This window comes from Mastacembelus armatus, chromosome 19, assembly GCF_900324485.2.
Source record: "Mastacembelus armatus chromosome 19, fMasArm1.2, whole genome shotgun sequence".
Lineage (NCBI taxonomy): Eukaryota > Metazoa > Chordata > Actinopteri > Synbranchiformes > Mastacembelidae > Mastacembelus > Mastacembelus armatus.
In genome coordinates, this window is record NC_046651.1 from 11,605,471 (window position 1) to 11,625,690 (window position 20,220).

General features: G+C 37.8%; 1 protein-coding gene across 7 annotated transcripts in view; it reads right to left on the reverse strand.

Annotated features, from left to right (window-relative positions):
• The window catches only part of plce1 (phospholipase C, epsilon 1), an 80,769-nt gene that overhangs the window by 45,305 nt on the left and 15,244 nt on the right, over positions 1 to 20,220 (reverse strand). For all 7 annotated transcript variants that reach the window (XM_026315470.1, XM_026315473.1, XM_026315474.1 and 4 more), the window contains 2 exons: positions 4,655 to 4,848; positions 4,029 to 4,171 (listed from right to left, as the gene is read on the reverse strand). In XM_026315470.1, coding sequence (XP_026171255.1) covers positions 4,029 to 4,171; positions 4,655 to 4,848 — 337 coding nt within the window. The remainder of the gene's footprint in view (positions 1 to 4,028; positions 4,172 to 4,654; positions 4,849 to 20,220) is intronic.

The following is a 20,220-nucleotide window of genomic DNA, read 5'->3' on the forward strand; positions in this document are numbered from 1 at the left end:
TATATGATGTGATATATCACATTTCCCATTTTGTGAGAAGTAGGTTAATGCATTCTTAGCTAGATAAGTTGATTAATTGTTGAGTCCCCTGACAAATGTTGTTTTGTCTTACACTGTATAATGTACATGTCTATGTTGAATAAAACATCTTGTCTTTTTTAACACTTACCCACAGAACAGACATTTTAGCATGTTAAAAGAAAAATCTTTAATGGTTTCAATTAAAATTTTTCATTGAAGTGCTACCTACTGTATCATTCTGTTCGGAAAAGGTGTCACAAAACAAACCCGACTTTATGAGCAGTCTGCCTGTTATATGGAGTGTAATATTGCCTCCAAAGCTGTTAAAAATAAACTGTGATAGTTATATTGGTCAAAGTAGTATCTTTGATTTTACCAGAGCTAATGTAAAAACATGGTCTATTTTTACAGCATATACTGAAATGTTCATGAAATGGAAAATATTGCCCTGTAATCTAAGAAGATTTAGATGATTATTTTTAGCAAATGTTGCCATATAAACAATATGTGTTCTTAAAGTCCTTGTGACTTCCCTTCAGTATGATTCCCCATCACATCTGCTGTCAGTGGGTCCTGAATGCTGGCAGGCAACACAATGTGCAATGACAAGTAAGAGGAAGAAAGAAAAAGAAGAAACACCAATACTGAGCTAGAAGGCAAGAAGAGTGGTCTACTTCCTTTTCGGCAATACAGTGAATTGTGCTATGAAGGAAATAGGCTCAAGAAAAACACTTAAACTTCATATAGTTTGAAATGTCAAAATCTTCCAACCTAAGAAATTAGAACTTAACAATGTAAAGCTTTTCTTTGTTACATTTGATTGAAAAACTGTTTAAATGGTGATTTCTTAAAATACTTGCCAAATATTCTTCTGCCTATCAAATAATCCATTAACCAACTAATAGTTTTTGCTCTGATTTACACCTATTTTTCAGGCAAGGTAAACCACGATTTTTGGAAATTAAAGTATGGTTCCTCAAACTAAAACAATGGTCAATAGTATTGACTTCTACACTGTATGTTTACCTGTGCACACACATTAACATTAACAAAACATAAGCAGATGCAAACACCAACACCCGATCCTATTAACTGGCCAGCCCAAGTCCAATCAAAATGTAGATTTTTATGTGCATTGTGTTGTGAAAGACTTACACATCAACTGCATCTGAGCTGCCATGGACCGGGCAGGCATCTGCCTTTACAAAGAAGAAAAACAACTGTCTCTAAGTACAGACATATTTAGCAATGATTTATGGTCTCTATGGTATTTCTCCTCCACTGCAGCAAAAACACCACCTTGACCCTACCTTTGTCTTAACATTTTTTCCGTCAACAGTTTTAGTCTCTAAATAAATAGTCTGTAGTTTACCCTCACAAAGCCTGTCTTACTGACCCATACACCTCAACCTGTAAGACAGATATCATGTCTGACCATCAAAATGCTTTTCCTGACCTGCCACTAAAACAGAGTGATTGCTATGCCACAGAAAGACAAATCATTCCCATGCAACTAAAGTGACCTGCAAAAAGCTTTGAGATCATTATAGCAGCAGTGTCATGTAGAGAAGGTCTAGAAAAACATTCCCCATTTCACCCCTCACAATAAAAGACTAAGAATGAACCAAGAATGAATGAACCTTGTAATTCTTAAAAGTGACAGCCCCTGATTGATTTTGGTAAGTTGTTTTATTTCAAATGTTGCTCTTCCAAATGACTGCTGGCATCACCACATTTAACATTTAAAACCAAGAATATTACACATACAAATCCATTTGAACCTGTTTTATCAGCAACATGCAATCTGGGATACAAAAAAGAGTTTCATTATAGAATAAATAATCTACAACAATGTAAGGCTGATTCTGGCCCAATGCAACTTACAATTAAAGTAGCTGGTGGATAGTAGAATCAGTAGAATCAGGTTCCATGTTTCGTAAGCCTCATGTCTATTTTAAACCCTGTCAGTTTTTTGTGAATTTGGACAGACTCTGAAACATTGAACTGTTTTGGGGCTGTATGGAAAGTTTCAATATCACATGTATTCATCTTCATTCAGTAGCTGAGAATGACTACAAAACATGAAGAATTAGAATAATTACACTATGATTCTGTAACCAGTGGCTCACAGCTCAAACACAAAATACACTAGATGGTAATATAAGAGTGATGTCCAAAATGTTGAAATGTTGACTTTAACAAAAATGTATGACACTTTTTTGTCCTCAACAACCTGGATTCAAATAAAGGTTGTATATTTAATAAAAGAAGCCTATTTTTTCAAGAGTGAGGGTTTGTAATTGAATTACACAGCTAAGATTCAGAATGAGCATTTTTGCAAATGCTTGAATGATTAAGAGCAGGTTGTTACACAGAAACACTCAAGAGAGGAACAATACCATAAATGGTAAGAAGGCAATAACTACCTTAAGACTCTCCAAAGTTGAAATTTCAGTCAAATCTTCCTCATGTAGCAGGATAAAGCAATGCCTTTTTATGACATCTGATAGTCACTTTAACCTTACAAGCAATGTCTCGTGAAAACCTTCGAACCAACTTGCAAAGCCATATGGAGTCAGTGTCAGCACATTTGTATTAAGTCAATTCTTCAACACCCAGCAATGCAATCCTTCCTTTTAGTTACGTAAATGAATCAAAACTACTCATACTGATTTCTGGTACACTAAATGTCAGATCATTCAAATGGCAGGTGGTTTCTGTGTGTGTGTGTGTGTGTGTGTGTGTGTGTGTGTGTGTGTGTGTGTGTGTGAGAACAATGTGGCTATCAGTCTAATGCTCATATGCAATGCTCTTATGCAATGTTCAGTATCAGAGTGTTTCTTATACAGTACGTGTGCGTCTATGAAATCCTAGTCCTGCCAAGTCTTCTAAACTGCTATGTGTGCACGTGTCTGGCTCTATTCTGTTTCCTGCAACACCAGTTAGAACAGAACACAGTGTCATGTTGAAGATATGCACTGTGTGTGTGTGTGTGTGTGTGTGTGTGTGTGTGTGTGTGTGTGTGTGTGTGTGTGTGTGTATGAATGTTTTTGCCACTGAAATCTGCCTGACCAAAACTGAGGTTTTGTTATCAACATGCTCCATAACAAAGCAAGTCACAGAGAAACTTATAAAATTTATGTTTTTGTGAGTGTGCATATATGCTTCTCTCTAATCTTGCTGGAGACAGCCTGTCCACTGGCCCACTGCCAGTGAAAGTTAATATGAGGATTGGTCCACCTACATAAGTCATACATAACATTGTTGGAGAGAAGGTGGGTACGAGTGACCAACAACCTAACAGGCTGGACAATTAGGTCATGTGGAGAGACAGGGAAAGTGTGAGAAAGGGGGAAAAGCCTAAAATAAATTCAAACATCATGTTTAACGTGCATATAACCTCTTTTCAGTTGTTGCTTCTGATGTTAAGACAGGGACGTTAAGACACCTGGTGTGTGTGCAGAAGTGCTGAATGGACCCTGTGTCAGGAGGCTTTCTCGTCTTCCTGTGTGTTTTGCTTGAGCATTGTGGGTATATGTGTCTTAATTATGGAATGATGGAGAGAGACAGAGAGAGTGAGAGAGAGTGGTTTGAGCAGAGTTTAAAAAAAAAAAAAAAAAAAATCAGCAGATGAAATAAAGATAACGGAAAGAAGGAAAGGGCAACCACTGGGATCAACAACAGACGTGCTTCTACCGACCCAAAACCCGCTATGGATAAGGAACAATGTGGGAAAAGAGCAGAGAGGAAAAGAAAAGAGTGGAGCAGCAGACCACAGGGGAATAGTGAGAATCCTTTGTTCTAAGAATCAGACAGATACGGACCCTCTGCCCCTCTGCTTCACTGGCCACCCAATTCTATGCTCCTCTGCTTATTACCACATGAATATATGTAGCATGTAAGTGTTGATGTCATACCAGTTTAATTCAGAGTTAATTCACAATTACCATTCAAACAGATAAAAAAAACATTGACACACATGCCTAATGTTACAGTGTAACACTCACCTTTCAGCACGGCGTGACTGTTGGGAAGGTGGGGCAAAGCGTAGGGCAGGGCAGAACGGGCACCAAGGGCAGCTATGGCCTCTAGTAAGGCTCCAGTCAGCAGGGAACACACTGATGTCCTCTGACCACAAGCACGATAAAACCTGGACATGAAAAAGCAAAAACATAGTAAAGCGTATCTGTGATTTTAATCTGAATGTTTGCATGTATTCTTCTGCCTTTGGTGATCATTTAAACTGGCCAGCCAATTTTATGCTTGCTCACTACAGAGATCGTCTTCTGCCATTTGTGGTTGTTGCAAAATATGCATCACACTGTCATCTGATCACTCAACTGTTTCTATAAGCTGCCTGTTTTAGGTTAAACGAAATAAACTTGCAGTGGCTATAAGTCATTATTTTTTCCACTTTTAAGACTGTTAATCATATATTTTAATTTTTTAAATGTTTAACTGCTTGACAAATTCACATCATCTGCCAAACTCATACAAATTGTCTTACTACCAATCTTAAGGACCAACAGTCCAGTCCTGTCACATGCGACCTAACCCCATCTGATGATTTAAATTGACTGGAATAACTTTCCTGTAGAATATCAGACAAAAATAAGCCTTAGTGAGTACAAACCTGGATGGATTAGAAGGATGACAACACCAGGGGTAAGGGCGAGGGTTAAGATCAGGTCTTTCCAGGTGAGTACTGACAGTCCACAACGGCCAGCCAGACTCCCTGAGACACACACACCCAGGGCTAGACAGGAGGAGCTTTTTGGCAGGATGAATCAGGTTGAGCTCCTCTTGGTTCTGCACATAGTTGGTAACCTGTTAAGATATTAATTGATAAATTTGTAAGATTTCCACTTAAATACTGCTTTTATATGGAGCAACGGTGTTCACAAGCAGTCAAATGAGAATGAATAACCTGAAAACCACCAGCAATTTTTGTCAGCAGTATCTTATTTTTCGACAAACAAAACATATAAATAACTGTAAGAGTGACATACAAAGTTTCTGGCAAAAGTAACTTCCCCCAGCACCTTTCAGACTGTATATAGCATTTGAACTGTCATTAGTTCCTCCACTGTGATCATTCTCAGAAGCAATTTCCTCTTGGCATAACAGAAATCATAGCGTGAAAAGAAGGAATTAATAGAGAGCAATACCACTGAGCCACATTACATATAAGAAATAAGGTGGGAAAGAGATCTAGATAGAAATCATCGAAGTGAGACTGATACGTAAATATACTGAGAAGGAGAGTATTATCAAGATGGAGAATAATAAAGAGATGGAAGAAAGAGGCATCAGACAAAGGTAAACAAAGAAAGAAGAGACATCACTGAAGCGTTTTAACTGAGTTAACATTTTGGCTTTGAAGAAAACCCTCCTCTTTCAGTTCACACTCTTCTTGGAACAAAATCCATTTGACTTAAAAGGAAACACTTATCCACAACGATTGGCTTGTTTTGTGTCCTTGAGTGAACCTGCACAAGCACAAATTTCAGAGAAAAGCCATTAAGGCAACATTTTGTGGCAATGCAAGAGGGCGGTAATGCCTTCAGCGGGAATGGATATTACAAAATCAGACAAAATCAATACTGGTGACACAGTCGGGGATGAACACAATAAAGTTTAATGAGAAAATACAGCTTGGGTGTAATCATCAGTAACAGTGCCAGTCTGCACTGCTTCCTAATACTGCCAGAGAGGAGGCAGATGAGGGCTTTCAACCCCAGGCTTATGGTGTAAATTCTCATATTAAGTACATGTGAATCTGTGTTCACATTTGAGAAAATGCTCTGTTTGTTCTAAGTGCAGGCTGGCAGTGATTTGGCACAAAATGCGAACACAAACACACATAGTTGACGGACAACTAGTTCTCTTAGTGGGATGGGTTTCCTGCATGGGGTGTAGGCCTTACTGTTGTCTGATCTGGGCCATCCCGAGGGGAACGAATCATACTAGTCTGCATGTTTATAAAGTGAGAGAGCCTGAGTGATGTGGTACGAAAAAGAAAGGGTGAGACGCCAAACACAAACATATACATACTGTGCAAGCGCACATACAATCTTTCTCAATAACAAGCCAATCATGTGAAACAAAAAAAAAAAACAAAAAACAAAAAACAAAAAAAACATCTGGACTAATCACTTCTCTTATTCTTTCCTTATCCAAAACATTCACTGACTCACATTTCTGGTAAAATACCTCATTTTCTCTATCAGCATCTAGAGAGTCCACTACAGAGACATAAAGTCTACTACATTATTAGTGTGTTTTTCCACATTCAATACAGAACTGAAACTTAGCCTGGGTCATAATATAGCCCTCATGCCTTTATTGTTTACATTTATATGGGAAGGCTTTCAGTTAATTATTTTATGTTTTGCAGTGAATAATGAATAAACAAAACTCAGGCTTCATGGGTAAAGACATTTTATGGTATTCCCAGCGGCTTGAATATTTGAGTACTGAGTATCAGAGCCACAGAAATACCAGTGGACTAAGTAGCTATGGACAACAGTAAACAACAGCTAATATGGACTGCTGATGTGTTTCTAAACCATTACTCCCAGTATAAGTCCTCAGAAAAGTTTAAAACCAAGTCAATGAATAGATGAATAGAATGACCATTTACACAATGTCATCTCATTTTCACCAGCTGACAGGATATTATTCCCATCTTGTTTGATTGTCTTGGCTTGTAAAGTTCCTGTTCCTACTTTAATAACCTCTTAAACTTAAATTTTGGCAGATACTGAATACACCATTAAGGCAACCTGAGATGACTACTGCATAAATCAGAGCCAATAGAGATGCCTATTCCACTAATGTTAATGACTGCTGACATTTTGTCCTGTTTAGACATTTTAAAATATTTTCAAATCGTGATAATGACTGACAAGTACCAACTGTTTCCGGTGTGATTTTTATTGCTGTTTACAACTGCTCTTTAAATACTTAAGTTTTATCCTGCTGTTATAACCTGTTGTTCTCAACTTTTTAAGAGGTTATACTCTCCCCAGACTCTATGTTAAACAATATTAGTTCTCCTGCACCACCAGACCTACAGTCTGAAAGAGGTCACTGATGAAGCAAGAGAGTGTGTTTTTGGGAAGGGGGGGGGGGCTGCAGGGAATGTGGTGCTGCTTTAGATAGACGCAGAGCAGCTGTCTTCACACACACACACACACACACACACACACGCGCACACACACACACACACACACACACCATCAAATTCAAAGCAAACACACAGATTAGATTAGCTTTCTTTTAAAAACAAACACACACATGTAGTACATACAGTTGTATGTGCATATATGTACACAAAAATGATGGGGGGGGGGGGGGGGGATCTGTGCAGCCTTTTTTGTGGTGAGAATATCGTTTTTGATCTTCAGATTCTCAGGTTTCATGCTTGTCCCAAGACAAGTGAATCCATAAATAACAAGGACAGAATCGAAATTTACTCATCGGGTAGAGCATTACCATTAAAGGCACAAGGTAACACGCAAGTGAGTGGATGAGTAAGTGGAGAGATGAGCAAGCTATTAACTGATTTCAACATCCATTAAAGGTAAATAATTCAACAGATGTATATCACAAACACTTTTTTCAATCACAGGATTACAATAAAGAATTGCTATAACGTACTGTAAGCAGGCAGCAGGTTAGAAAGGACTCATTTGTTTTATGTAGCCACAGTCACATCAGGCATGGGGCAATAACTGCATTTCAGCTCAATTACATAAGCATAGGTCATCCAATACCAATAGTCTGTGTACATCATATTTGTCCTAGTCACTTACAGTACTACTGATCTCACTATTTAGCCAGTTAGCAGAATATGGCCGCATAAGACAGTTTCCAGTAATACAACCTTTTATCTCATGTTATACTGTGTATATTCCGGAAACACTAATGGCTTAAGCTCAGTGAAGGTAAATTACAACTGCTAAAAGTAGCTGCTGTGACTCAAGACCCTTGGTTTCAACTTACAGTTACAATAACATCCAGAAGTATTGCCCATCCTTCAAAATTCTATACTGAGTAGGAAGAATTTAGGAAAATATGTTACTAATCACCTTAACAATTATAATTGTATACAGCCTGGTACATGATCTAGAACATTTGGCATAAATTTAACTAATGTGTTGCATAAACACAACTGTTTTAATTTCAGCTCTCACACAAACCAATCCTATTTCCCCACCGCTGGAGACTTACAAATTGTTGAGGTATTGGGGATTTTTTATGTTTTTTTTTTTTTTTTTACAGTGCTGTGTGTGTGATGGTAACATTTTCTACTGTCTCAGACTGAGTGTTCAGCTCTTGCCTTATTAGATCATTCACCTAAAGAGATATCCCTAGTTTTGACACAAAGGTTAGTTATTGACAGCTCACGTTCCTCTATAAGCTAGTCTGATGGTAACAAGAGTCCAAACAGCAACTCCTGAGATAGTCTTCCTGTTTGTAAGTATATCTCTCTTTGACTGGTGGTTTCCTGTTTCACCTTGAATTTCAAATTGCAAAACAACTTAAGAAGAGTTTCGTTAGTTTAGTTCTTTCTTAGGAACAAGAATCAAACTGGTAACACTTAGAGGGCAGATCATGTAAGAACTTCACCAGTTCATTTATCACAAAGGAAAATTAAATAATTATAAAGGAAATTAAACCTCAAATTACAAAGTGGACCCACACCAATACACATAGAAACTATGGCTTTCATGATCACAATCACAATCATGATCACAATCAGACAACGTAACCTACAGTTATAAATGAGTTTGCCATTAAAGTCCCATTAGCACCCTACTGGGTAATTACTCTGCCTGGCAACAGCCATTCTGGGAAAGCATTAGCAAGTCCTACTATGTGGCACCACAAAAATCTACTGAATTTTGAGATGGAATGCACAAGACACATATAGATATACACAGGTGAATGCAGGAATGTTCAGTCTCATTCACGTGCAATATGTATAAGCATGCGGGACACCGGAGAGGATAAAGCTGTGTTCATGATATCCAACCACCCACAACTCGACCTCCTTACTTTGATGTCTCCAAACCGCCACACACATACTACCAGACTGACACCATCTCCCCATACAGACTCAATCACACACACATAGCTCTTTAATTACTCTGAATATTCTTTAGTACTCAGGCCCCATGAGGTCCCATGATCCAATAGAGCCCAGCTGCTCTAAGGATGCGTTTGACTGTGGCGCCCTATTGCCATGCATGCACACATAAACACCATCAAGGCTATAAAGTTTAATCTGGTAATGATATCATGCAATTAAATGCACACAAGTGGTCACATGGGATTAGACAAATCCCTGCAAGAGTACCCTGCCGCCCCCCACTTACTCTCCCACGAAGCTGGCATTCAAGGAATAGAAATACAGCGTTTCGACTAAACTCTACTTTTAGAAGTATGATGGGGGGGGGGTCAAAGTTAGCTGAGGTCAGTGGGGAGTTAATGTTAAAAGAACTGTTATTCTGGTCTAGGCTCAGAGCTAAGGTCAATGGGAGAGATATCAGTCTTAACCCTTCATTCACTGAACTGGTTGACTTACAGTTTAGAGACATCTGCAAGTTTATTAATGATACTTGGGTAAAGTTTGAAAGGAGATTCGGGTGTGAGAATGACAGCAAACTATCTAATTTCATAACACTAAAATCACAAAGTCTGATGCTGTAAAGCATGTAAACAGGAGTTCAGAACAGTATGAAAAACTTGCAGGATGTGACATAATTTCCAATTCACCTTCTCACCCCAGAAAAATGCCTCACTAATAGACAATGCACATTTTTAATAAGATTAGCAACCACAAATAAAATTCATTAAAATTAATGCATTTTGTAGCACAAAGTCAATTGGAGGTGACGTAAGCGCTTTCAAAATAAAACCAATTTGATAAATTCCTCTATAACTGTCCAACAGCTAATCACCAAAATATCACCTCTTTTACCTTTTTTTAAAATCACATCACATGAGTGACAAGAAACATAATCATCTAATCTTTCATTTCAAGGGTTCTTGTCTACCTAAACTCAGTAAAATTTAACTAAATCTCTCTCTGAAAATACTGTAAATCAATAGATAGAGGTCTAAAAAAAGTCCCATATTCCTAAAATCCTTCAAAGCACATGGACTGAGTGTTTGCTTTAATGCAGCAAAAATAGAGCCTACAAAGCTGTCTGAGGGAAATGAAGAAAATGTGGACCCTGCCCACCCACCACGACAAGCATGTTTAAATCATCTACACCTAATGTATTTGAAAACTCGGTAATGAGCCAGGTATGTTCAGCAGCTCTGGTATCTCAGCACCCAGACACTCTAGTAAACCCAATTTAAAAGACATAAACCAAGCACACCTAAAACATGCCAAACAGACATCCAAAGGTGGTTCAAATGTGTTCGCTACTCTACTATCACCACTGTCTTACTGTAGCATATGTGTGTGCATTGTTGTGTTTATTACACATCACTCTTCTTATCGCAATAATTCCTAATCCTGGTTTGAATCACCAACATATAGACAACCTGTCTGCACTGTCTTGTTCTGCTCTGACCTTTTCTGCTGATTCTGTCTCCACAAGGTAATGTTTGCTTTCCTGCAGCCTGAGCCTGGACTGTCTCACTGCTGGCTGAGTGAGCACTGAGCTCATTTCTGTATGTACGAGCTCACAGGCTAAAAAACTGTGTTTAGTTACTGTATGTGTACTCAGATACAGATTGGACGAATAAATGTACACTATACACATATATATTTTCATGTATGTATTCATGTGCTTCTGAACATGTAAAAGTTTTATCTGAATCTATTTAATTTGTGTGTGTGTGTGTAGGTGGTCCATGTACTAGAAGAGTCAGTGCTGCTTAGACTGTAGAGCAATTCTTATATCATTTAAGTTAGTTAAAATAATAAAACAGGATAATTTCTCTTGCAGGTTTATGAGTCATTTTTAGTGCTTTGTCTTGGCCCACGGTTATGAAACGTCGCCTTCCTGAGTGGCAACCACATTATAAGAGATGGCGCTACAGACAATAGGCATTTAGAACATATCAACATACACACAGCGAATACTGGACTGGCTGACATCTGCTCTAATGGAAATGTAAGAAATGACTGAATGAAGTAAAAAAAAAAAAAACGAGAAACTATGCGAAAGAAAAACCTCAACTGAAGAGAAAAGGACATAAGGGAAAGACTGAAATATATAATCCCTTCAGTTATCACACACACACACAGCAGTGGAATTTGCTGTTTTGCACAGTAAACCATTTTGTGTCACTCATATCTTAGGTCAGGTCCTCTGTGGCTCAGTGGGTGGATTATGATTTTAACATTCTGGAGAAAGATTCATGTAATAATGCACTGTAACTGTAACGTGGGTGTTGTGTAAGCAAGTGAACCCATAAGTTTTTAAAAAAGACTTTTCCCTGGGATTCCCAACAGCTGAAACAATGATGTTTTCTTTGGCTGTCAAATAAAACAAGTGGCCTAAATAAACCCAAACCAGAAACCATATTTAAAAGAACAAACATATAATATTCAGAAATTTTAGAGGTCTAAAAGGGTGCAAATACATATTTAATACACATTTAACACAAAAAGCCTTAATTTGACAGTGCATTATTCAGTAATACCACCCCGAGACATAGTGATGTAATCAGATTAAAGATTAAAGATCAGATTAAATAGAGCAAATTTCTAACTGGTGCTAAAAATCAGTAAATGTCCAGTTGTATCAACAACATGGTCATCTGTCTGAACTATTGATTTTAACCAGCAAATTTCTAGATCACTAGGAAAATCAAAATATAATCTCTCTGCCAAAATTGGTGGAGATGGTAAGGAAGACAATGAGGAGGAGGAGGACAATTAATGAGGATGAATGGTTGGAAAAAATAAGAGAGGGGAAGGAAAAAAAGATTTAAGAACAACAAGGTTTGAAGAAGGTTTGTCAAAACAGGAATAGTGGTTTAACAGAAAGCAGGAGAAGATTGGAGAAAAGAGGAGGAAGAGGCAGCAAAAATGAAGGATGGGAGACAGGAGGACAGAGGATATGAAAAATGACAGTCCAGCAGAAGAGAGAAAAGGGAGATGAAGAGAGAAAAACACAGGGGGAGCACAAAAGAGGAAATGGAGAGCAAGGCCAAGGGTGACTTGAATCATAATCCCCTGTTGAATTTCACAAGGAGCCGTTTCACCAAAGATCCAAGAGCTGGGCCCACCTCCTGAGCACTGCCTCACACCTTTAACAAGCTTAGGGAATTACGTGTACTTTGTGTGGATATACATGAGTGTAAGTGTGTTTGTGTGCATGTGTGTGTCTGATCAACCACTATTAGAGCAAGCAAGAGAAAAAAAAGAGCACAGAACATGCAACAGAAAGCACACATTTACAGGAAGAGGCTAAATCTAATTTGCAGAGAGTGAATAGAGAGGAGAAAGGGAATGACTAGTTGTGCTTGGTCACACTAGTGAGATCTCAGGTCAAGATGTCACTATATACTTTGTAAAACTCTGGAGGAAATGAGATACTATTAGTGTTATTATACTACAAAAAGACCACAAAAGAGGATTCTTGGTCATCCTATACACAGATAATACAGTGATGTCAAAGGAAACATCTGCCTTTAATGAGTTTTTCTAATGGTTATGATGGGACCTACTGCTAAGTGTACCGCAGTCACTCGAGAAAGCTGAAGTTATATGTGCACAAAAGATACATTCTACATCTTCATTAGAGAAAAAAATTATAATCAAACTCATACATTTTAACTGAAGTGCAAGCATTAAAACTTGTACTGCTTTGGAGGATTACTGTCTCTGCTGAGTAGTATATTATCATAACTCATTGGACTGATGGAAATAAGGAAAAAGACATGACCATATACCGGAGTCATTGTGAGAGCCAAAACATCCTGAAACTCATTACCCACAGCACCCAATGGGACCCCTCAACACCACTACACTCCCCCACTTATAGTTCTCATGATGTCATTCTACAATGAAGCCTGCTACGCTCAACTACATAACAGCACACAGCTCTGAATGAACAGGAAAGATAAGCTTGATGAATGTTTTTCAAAGTTCTAGACATAAAAATGCTCTTGGTACTACATTCAAAAACAGAAATACAGTCTAAAAGATTTGAAGGCCATTTTTGCATTAACACTTCGATTAGTGAATGCACAAAAACATGTCCAACCTTTTTCTGTGTTGCTAAATTACACATTACTGCTGCTATACTCAAAAGGCAAAGCCACAATTAACCAACTGCTTTTTGATTTGATTGAAGAATTTTGATTTGTGCGCCCTCTTGGAAATCTTTTTTTCTTCATAGTTTTCATATTTGTCACACTTTACGAAGGTTCACAACGTTGCATTTGCTCCATGTTTAACTTTGTACAAGTCATCCATCTTAATCAGCAAGAAAAAAAAAACATTTCAGTGTAATGCTGATCACACCGAAGTGCAAATCCTAAGCTGTAGTTCCTGACAGCAACACAAACCCAGTGGATGAGAACTTATTTGAAAGTGGAAGCTTTTCTATAAGAACAGCAAGAACAAGTACTGTAGTAAACAGAGGTAAATACTTACTGTAGATATATAGACGATTAAGGAAGAAAACCCACCACGCTTCAACCCCTACAGTCTGTGCACACTTACAGAAGTGAGAAAGGAGACTTGAGCGAAGGGAGCATAAGGGGGAGAGAGAGAGCTGGAGGATAGGAGTGAGCGAGACCTCTACATCAGTAAAGCCAGCAAAGGAGGAGAGAGATGGAAATAAAAGAAGTGAGAGAGACAAGAGTTGGGGATAAGACAGAGGCTCAGAGATCTCTGCCTAATGCAGAGGGTGCCCCCATATTAGGTTATGAGGCAACTGGCCCATCACAACCCTACAACAAGGGAGATTTTATCAGTGAAGACATTTTAAACATACGACGGCTGAGGAGACACTGGTATACAGGGTTTCAATCACAATGTTTCAATCTAGGATCCTTTTCTGCAGTATACGTAAACAAGATCTGACAAAATTCAAATAAAGCCTCTGTGTTTTGAGTAGGAGCTTTTATAAAGAACCTCAAAATCCAGCATTAAAGCACTTTTTTCAAAGCCAGGAAAAGTGATTCAAATATATACCAGAGATGATCAGTTCCAAGTATGATAAGTCATTTAAGTCATTTTGCTTAAAGACAAGTGATGTTTATATCAAGAGGCACTGGTCTATTACGTTTATGAATACAAAAAGATTACAAAATATCTCAACATTGTTCAGCAAGACAAAAGACAATTACAGAACACTGATGATGACAGTTTGATATTTGGCTTCCCAAACAATTTAATTTTAATACCTAACTTAAGTCCCAGCGTAGATGTCTTAAAAAAAAAATCAGTGTTTAAAATCATGACTGCAAATGAACTTGCAGTTTCATCCCGAGAACACCTGCACACCTACATACCGTACACTAAACACTAAATATGGCATCGATGGAGTGTCAAATGACCCGTCCTATTGTACCCTCTTCGGTGAAATCCATATTGTCTAACTGAAGCCAAATCACCAGTAAGGTGTCATATTGACTAAACAATATCCAAGTTCCAGCATTTCATAGGACAGGTGATACTGTCGGGGCCATTAAACCAACAGAGACTGAGATACAGCCTGTTGATCATTGTTATCAGCTTTGCTCTGCTGAGTGTTTCTATGCCAACCTCTAATTAAACAGGTTGCTGCTTTTCTGTGACAGTGTAAGCAAACCTATAAACAAAATACTGACAATTTACCTAACAAAGGTATTTGTTAGGTAAATTGACATTGTGTCTTTTCACTTTCCACCTCATGTTTTATGCTGTAGTGAAGTAGACACTAAACTACGAACTCTGTGTTTAAATTCAGGCAAGTGAAAAAATGCTTGATATTTAAGATATTTAAGTGTAATATAGTCGATCTCCAGATAATACATATACTTGAATTTGTGCTGAAACCAAAGGGTTGTGTCCTCTCTAATCAGTAACTGCAGAGTATCCTCACACATAGACAAACACATAATCCCAGTAGTTACAGAAATAAGTGAATACAGTATGTCCTATTGAATGTGTCTAATCAAGTGGCAAAATACATCTGTTTCATGCCCAGTTGACATCAAAGTGGCTGCACAATAAAGCAAACAGCTGGCCTGCCTTCAGTCCCCGCTTTGCATTTCTTTGATCAATACTCAGCTAATGAGCCTGGCCTCCTGAGCCGGTAATGAAAGCTCAGATACATGTGTAATACTACACTTATTACATTAATTGCCTTTAGAAGGCACAAAGTCTGCAAATCAATACGGATTAGGACAGTGATACAGTATGATGTGCTGTTGTCCTGTGACTGTGCCAAATTCAACGACTGAATCCAGACACCATCCTGCACCATCTCTTTCTTTTTGTTAACACCCTTCAGGAGCTTATTACAAAGCATTATTTATATGGCAAGACATTTGCAACAATAATTCTTTTAAAATGTCTAGCTATCAAAGCAGCTATCAAAGCAGCAGATGTCCTGTTTATTTCAGAAAGTGTGCTGCCCTCTAGGGGATATGCTTATAAGCACCTGATAACTAACTAATAACCCCTCAAATCAAACCAAACTAAACATTTTTATTTGCTGGCAGATGACTCATGAATTCATCTAGACTTCTCCCTAAAAATAAGAAGCTGATTGTTTTTTCTTTCCCAAATCAAAGGCTGATAAAGGATTATGAATTACAGAGCTGGAATGATTAGTCAATTTATCTGCTTGACAGAAAATTAATAGCAACTATTTTATAATTGATTATTTCTATATCTAGTCATTTCTAAGCAAATGCTACTAAAGCTACTAAATAGTGAAAATCTGCTGCTTTATCTCTTACTACACTAATTATCTTTGGGTTTTGAGCTGATCAGATAAAAAGAGATTTATGATTATTTTGACATATAGAAAGAAATCAGCTCACTGATAATGAAAATTATGTCTCATAGTTTAATTAATTTAATAACCCATTCATAAAATGGGTTAGACTGTTAGAATCTATGGTTTTTTTGCCCAGTGATCTAATGTTTTAGCAGTCTGCAGAGGTAAGAAAAAGATCACAAAGACATAATGATGAAACATCTCAGACACACACACACACACACACACACACACACACACAGTCTGGCAAAGAGCAACAGGAAGTTTGCGTGGGAAGAATTCCTGATTTCTCAATAAACATAAATGGCTAAAGCATTAAGAGTAATAGAAGTTTGAATACCAAAAGATTCTGCTGCATCATATCATATTTCTTCCACACTAGATGGCACCAAAGGATGGCTTTTCTTATATCACTGCTTATAACCATTCAAATTCAGCTCACCTTTCTCATAGCTATGACATTGCCTTTTAAAATTCATTTTAAGCTGTAATACAAAACTAGAGAAATGAAATACAAACTAATATAGTACAACATCTTGCAAGCTTCAGTGTTTATTTTTGGCTAAATCTCTTCTGATTGACCTCTCAAATTATGAGTGAAAGCATTAAGAAGGGGCAGCAGGGTGCTCTATTTTTATGTCAATTGTGTTATTCTTTGAGTGCAACAATAATAGCAGCAACCCAGCCTCATTCACTCTCATTTAATCGGATTTTTGCCATATTGCTAGTCCAATTGCTCTTTTCAAAATGAAACCATTAGTTGTTAGTGGTTTTAACAGGTCATCTTCAGTGCTAAAATATGATTACATTACAGAAGGAGTGCAGAAACAGTATGACACATGTAGCAGGCATGTACTTATACTGATAATGCTGTGATCAGATATGTCATGTCACAGGACAGTGATGAAACTGGGAGAGGTCAAAAGAACAAAACAAGTTACATTATTCACATATTATGGAAAGGAAATGTCCATATTGTGTATTTGGATAATACAACATAAAAATGCAATTCCTAGGCTATCACACAAAGATTTAAGCAATGTAATATTAATCAGGAACTTGTGTGTATGTTTAATTCATTCACCCCAGGGGTCAAAATTCTCCAGTGTGTGTGTCTTTGTTTCGGGTCCCAACCCACAGTTTATCCACCTCTGCCCTGTAGAGTCACTATAGAGAGACTTTCCCAGTTTCTTGAACAGTACAACTTTCCCACACTGTCACAGAGATGCGAGAGGCCTGAGCTCACACACACACACACACACACACACACACACACACACACACACACACACACACACACACACACACACACACACACGCACACGCACACGCACACGCACACGCACACATTTTAGAACCATAGAGCGAAAACACACCCATATGCAGTTTTGGCACTCTTCTGTCACCCCACAAAAGCAAACACCTGAATGTGTTTTAACAAAAATAGGTTCATCAGCCACATGCACTTCTGTGCAGTAGATCAAGAAAAGCCATGAAGCTCAGAATGGAGTCTTGCCAAGAGCAAAGAGGTCGCATTGTTCATGATACTATCGTTGGGAAAAACAGTACTCCTTACAAAAGCATGCTAGATATTCACTGTGCTACCATTTTTCTGTGTAGGCAGGCATCTGACTAAACGGTGTGTGTGTATGTGTCTCAACACACACACACACACACACACTAATCTCTGGCTAAGCTGTAACACCCAGCTGAGTGAGAAAGCAGGCCGTTTGGCGCATTCCTTTGTAGTGGCACAACACAGGGAGAGGCAGCATAAGTGACGGGCACAAGGTTAAATGAGTGTGACATACATGCAGGGTTAGCATGTGTGTGTGTTTACGTGTTCACAGTTGGGTGTAACTGGAGTAGATGCACAGCTATCACCTCCAGCCTGTCTTGTAATATGGGGCTTGATATTAAAGCTGTCACAATTTACTGACAGTAATTAGGAACAATTATGATAATCATGCATTCAACAGAAACTTTTTCTGGTTGCAGTACATGAAGATTTTATTCTTTTTTTATTGTACCTGACAGCAAGCTGATTTTGGACTGACATCTAAGAAAACACCTTGAGCTCTGGGGTAATTTATCAGGCATCTTAGATTATATTTTGAAAATGTATTGATCAAGAAAATAATCAGCAGAATAGTCACTCATGTAAGTAACCCCAGCCCGTCTTGCACTGCTTAAATCTTGAACCTAATCTGGCTGGAGCCACTTAAGATGAAAAACTGTATGTTTGATATAATCACTATACTGTGTAGTATGTTAATCACCAAATAAAACATCAGGCATCTTCAACTTTCCTCTAGTACATACGTCACACCTACAATGACACAATTTAAAGTTGATTAGTCATAATCTTAACACTAGGATAAACATTCAAAAAAAAAATCACTTGTTCACATGCATTGCTGATTACAGATGAAAACAATAGCAGGCAACCTGCCACTGTGTTGCTTAACTCCAGTTCACCTAGCAAAAATGTACGTACTATACACATTTTCTTATTGCTTTGTTATTCAGTTTCTCCACAGTGCGTGTACACACAGCAATGTCAGGTTAGAAGCCTCTCAATCAAACACCTAGTGAGCAAACCTAAAAAAATATTTGTGCCCAGGTTTACACTGACTTCCAAGCAGAAAAAGAAGTCATTATTTCCAACAGCTCAATCTGTATCTGTGATTATAATTTATTCACTTCAACCTATTTATTACTATCATTCAACACTGTTTGATCATTCACATATATTTTCATCCCACATTGGAGGCCAATAATTCTATGATCTATACAACAGCGCAACACAGATGAAAAAGGAGTGCATTTAAAGTGAGAGTTTTTTTATACCTATCTCGTCCAATTCAAATATACAGTACATGTTATGACTGATGACCTTAACAAATAAATCCACAAGTTGATTTACTGAAGCAATTACCTGGAAAGTCAATCAACTGAACCTCATCTCATGACAATGTCAGGAATTGTCTTGGGTGTCTTAAAACCAAATAGGTCCCCTTTCAAACAAGCAGTAATGTGTAACCAAGATGTGGATGTGTTTGCAAGAGTTATTACTGGGGTTAACAAATAACCAATCTTCAAACAAATTAGCAAATTTTACAAACATGAACATTTAACTAGCAAATGGCAAGAAGGAACACAGCATCCAACAGAGCAAACAAGAATTTTCCACATTTGACAAGCTGTATTTTAATATTACTGCTTGGAAGAGCCTGGCTAATATTTGCTGACCAGAAATAACTCAAAGATAGACACAGCGGGCTAATAAAGTCTTATTGACATGAGCCACAGCTATAGAGACGGTTATCAAATTTGTCTCAGAAAATAAAATGAAGTCGTGTTTTTAGTCATTCTCAATTCATATATAGAGCTGTCATCACAGTCTTAGTTTGGGGTTAAATCACATGTTTCTACAGCTACGAAAAAAGGAAGAAAATTTGCTTACTTTAGCAGACAGTGTTGAAGTGTTCCTAATTTTAAATGAAAACCAATCTAATAAGTGTACTGTAATAGAGACACTGTGTGTGTGTGTGGGTGGGTGTTATTAACAAGAGGAAAGTAACGATATGGGCTACTGAGTATGCAACCATGTTTCTGTAAGTTTGGATGGGTCTGAGAAAGAGTGTGTCTCTATAGACAGGAAATACTATACATTCAGGACTGTTGTGAACTAAACCTGACACACTACTCACTTCTGTTGAATAGTGCTTTAAATTGAGCTCCACACACTGTAAAAACAAAACAAAACAAAACACAGCAATAGACGAACAAGAAATCACTGTCACTTATCACTTATTTCCAGATTAGGCAAACTACAAAGACTGTGCGATCAATACTGTAGAAGAACTGTAAAGGGTATTTCACATGACTGGCTGAAGCCCTTCCAAAGCCTGAACAGGCTTGAAAACCTCCTGATGGGATCATCAGTACACAATGTAGACAACTTATCTGGTTCTTTGATAAAAAAAAATTTAAAAAAAAAACCTGTTTCATAAAAATGTAAAGAGAGAAATCAACAATGACTCCAAAGGAACATTTTGGTAAGAAAAATCTAAACAAAGACCCTTAAAATTCTGTTGAATGCATCACTTACAGCAACCTCAGACTAATGATTACCTGCTGTAAAAACATGATAATAAATTATGGACTCAGATTCTAGGTCGGTTCCAGATGAACATGTTTTATTCTCAACTACAACATCAAACATGTT